This window comes from Triticum urartu, unplaced genomic scaffold (assembly GCF_003073215.2).
Source record: "Triticum urartu cultivar G1812 unplaced genomic scaffold, Tu2.1 TuUngrouped_contig_5942, whole genome shotgun sequence".
In the NCBI taxonomy this organism is placed as follows: Eukaryota; Viridiplantae; Streptophyta; class Magnoliopsida; order Poales; family Poaceae; genus Triticum; species Triticum urartu.
This window is the reverse complement of record NW_024116659.1, coordinates 1-2,592: the sequence shown is the minus strand read 5'-3', so window position 1 is coordinate 2,592 and position 2,592 is coordinate 1. Positions and strand designations below refer to the sequence as shown.

The window sequence follows — 2,592 nt, the reverse complement described above, 5'->3', positions numbered from 1 at the left end:
ATTTGTTGTTTGCTTGTACTTGTTCATGGTTTTTTGCAATATTATTCTCTATGTTTCCTAGTATATGGTCAAATCATTTGGAGTTTTATCATTTTAAAGTTGGGTGTGATGTTTTTCTGTCTAAAAATAAGGGATGAACATTCTTAGCTGGTCACCGATGTGGGGCATTACTATAGGTGTCACAATTTTGATAATTTCTCTTTTGATCAAACAATATTTTTAATCTGAACTTGAAGCTGTATTTTCTTTCAGACTATGTATGGCCTCCTCTACCGGAGTAGTCTATCTTTTGTAGTGGAGTGCATGGCATTGTTGAGAGGACTTGTTCAGATAAATGAAGTCAAGTGCACGATGTGATTGTTTAGTGAGAAACTATAGCACAAGCTGTGAGGTGTTAGACATCCTTCATTTTGGGAAGGAGGGAGTACTTTTTACATCTTTAAAGTAACCACGGTGCATCTTAACTTCTTGTAGCATTTTGTATTGTCCAACTCACTTTATGGTACCTATCAACCTATCTATCCATCAAACCTACTTCTCATGATAGACTGTACTAGGACAACGAAGATTAACAAATAGCTACTATTGATAATTTTTGTCCAACAAGTAAAGACATTCCCAGTTCAAAAGAAGTAAAGACATACCTACTTGTCTGATGTATAACACATTTTTTTTCTCTCTACATATGCCTAGGATGACATGCAACGAGTGGCACATGTAGTGAAGCTTGCGAACAATGCATCATATTATTTTTCTTGTCTTGTGTTCGGTTTCGCATCCCCCTCACCGAAGTATCAGAGCTTTGAGCAAAAAAAAACAACTTGGGAATATCACAATACAATACCTTCGGAATGAGTGACATTGGGAAAAAAAAATCTACCAACAAGCCTCCCTTCAGCTTAAAACGGATAAGTGCCTCTCTTCAACAAGCCCCTCTTCAGCTTAAAATGGATAAGTGCCTCGCTTCAGCTTAGGGGTTGTTTGGTTGGGATTCCTGCCAGCTTCCGGCTTCCGGCTTCGAAGCCGGGAGCTGCTATTTAGGGGCTTCCGGCTGCAGCTGTGGAACAGCCTCTAAAACTGATGAGTTTGAAGCATTACCTCAATCTTCCCAATTGTGTTGACCTTCCTTTTCTGGATTCAACATTGACGAGGCCCACATGTACGCTCCCGACACCATTGGTGATTTTGTTGGTGTGGGCTCGACTACGCGCCGACAACAGACAAGGTCAAGCTTGATCTGCTGACTTCTTCCTTGGTATGCGTCTCACCTAGACCAATTGGTCGAAGGAGGGTTATGGGTAGGAGTTGGTCGAAGGAGGGCAGAGGGTGTGAGTTGGTCGAAGAAAGGCTGCAGGTGTGAGTTGGTCAGTCCTCTAAGGCAGCATCCTGCTTGAGCCCAAGACCACTGATGAGAATAACCACCACAGCAGTAGCATCTCATGTTACTAGATGAACCGTGTGCTTATTGACTTTTATTTATCTCTATATATACTACTTAAAAGTTAAAACACATGTAAGGTTCTTTTATCATCAGTTTCCACCTCCCACCATGTCCCTCCACCAGGTTTTTCATCCATCCAGTTTTTCTCCACCACGACCTTTATTCACGAACATCGTTTCGATAAACCCAAAGTAGAAGCAATGGTCAACTAGACATGGAAAAGTTCTAATAAGGAGCCCTGGAACAGCCAAAAACATGGATTTGCCTGCGCAGAACAAACTAGTGCAAGAGGACAGCATAGTGGACTATAGCCCTAAAATTGACAGATAAATCTTCATGCACTCGTATTCAGATTTCACAAGGCTGTACAGAGTGTTAGTTTAGCACATCTAATAGCTTGGGTACCCACATCTGAAGAGGCTTCATCTCTAACTAGAATTATACAAACAAAACAAAATGGTGAGGACAATTCGAGTGAGCCCTCTAGCTGCATCTTGTGATGACCTCAATCAGATCGAAGCTACTCTGGAGTACTACAAGTACTGCTCAAACTAGGCAGATTCTTACGGCATCTATCATCCAAAGCATAGGAATATAATTTGGCTTCAGCCCAATAGCGCAATCTGCCAAACCAGCAGTTTTGTCACCAAATTGTACCGTAACGACAACAGCAATTTCCATTATTCAGTAAGTTCAGCAAACACCTAGACAGAGACTGGGGATACATAGTTGCAGAGGGGGACTGACCTCCAATCTGTGTCCTGATCAGAGCCTGGAGGCGAAGTGCCTGCTCTTCTCCTCGTCGCTCTCCACGGCGATCCCGACGGCCCTGCACGCATCGGGGAACATGGACATCCTAATCGACGCGTACACGGCGCCGTCCCACTTCCTGGCGGCGAGCTGCTCGGCGAGCTTGAGGGCCTCGGCGGCGGTCTCGGGGGCGCCGGGGCAGACGACGTCGACGACGCCCATCTCCCTGGCCTCGGGCGCCCGGAGCTTCTTCCCGCGCAGCACCACGTCCCGCAGGGCCTGCGCCTGGGAGATCTTGGCGCGGAGCACGTGCACGAAGTAGGGCGGGAGGGGGAGGCCGATGTCGACCTCGCTCATGTAGAGCACGCCGCGGTCGGCGCGCATGACGCGGTAGTCGTGGC

The 2,592-nt window shown here is 46.0% G+C and overlaps 1 protein-coding gene across 1 annotated transcript; it reads right to left on the bottom strand.

Moving 5' to 3' along the window:
- Positions 1–1,760: 1,760 nt before the first annotated feature.
- Positions 1,761–2,583, bottom strand: LOC125529909 (enoyl-CoA delta isomerase 3-like). Its single transcript, XM_048694332.1, has 2 exons — positions 2,189–2,583; positions 1,761–2,064 (listed from the first exon to the last, which is right to left on the bottom strand). Exon 1 carries the CDS (start codon positions 2,573–2,575, stop codon positions 2,207–2,209), a length of 369 nt encoding a protein of 122 aa, XP_048550289.1. The 5' UTR covers positions 2,576–2,583; the 3' UTR covers positions 1,761–2,064; positions 2,189–2,206.
- Between the last annotated feature and the right edge of the window lie 9 nt (positions 2,584–2,592).

Bases quoted from the DNA above. Each gene is read 5' to 3' on its own strand.
- LOC125529909 (XM_048694332.1), bottom strand. From the start codon at position 2,575: ATGCGCGCCGACCGCGGCGTGCTCTACATGAGCGAGGTCGACATCGGC.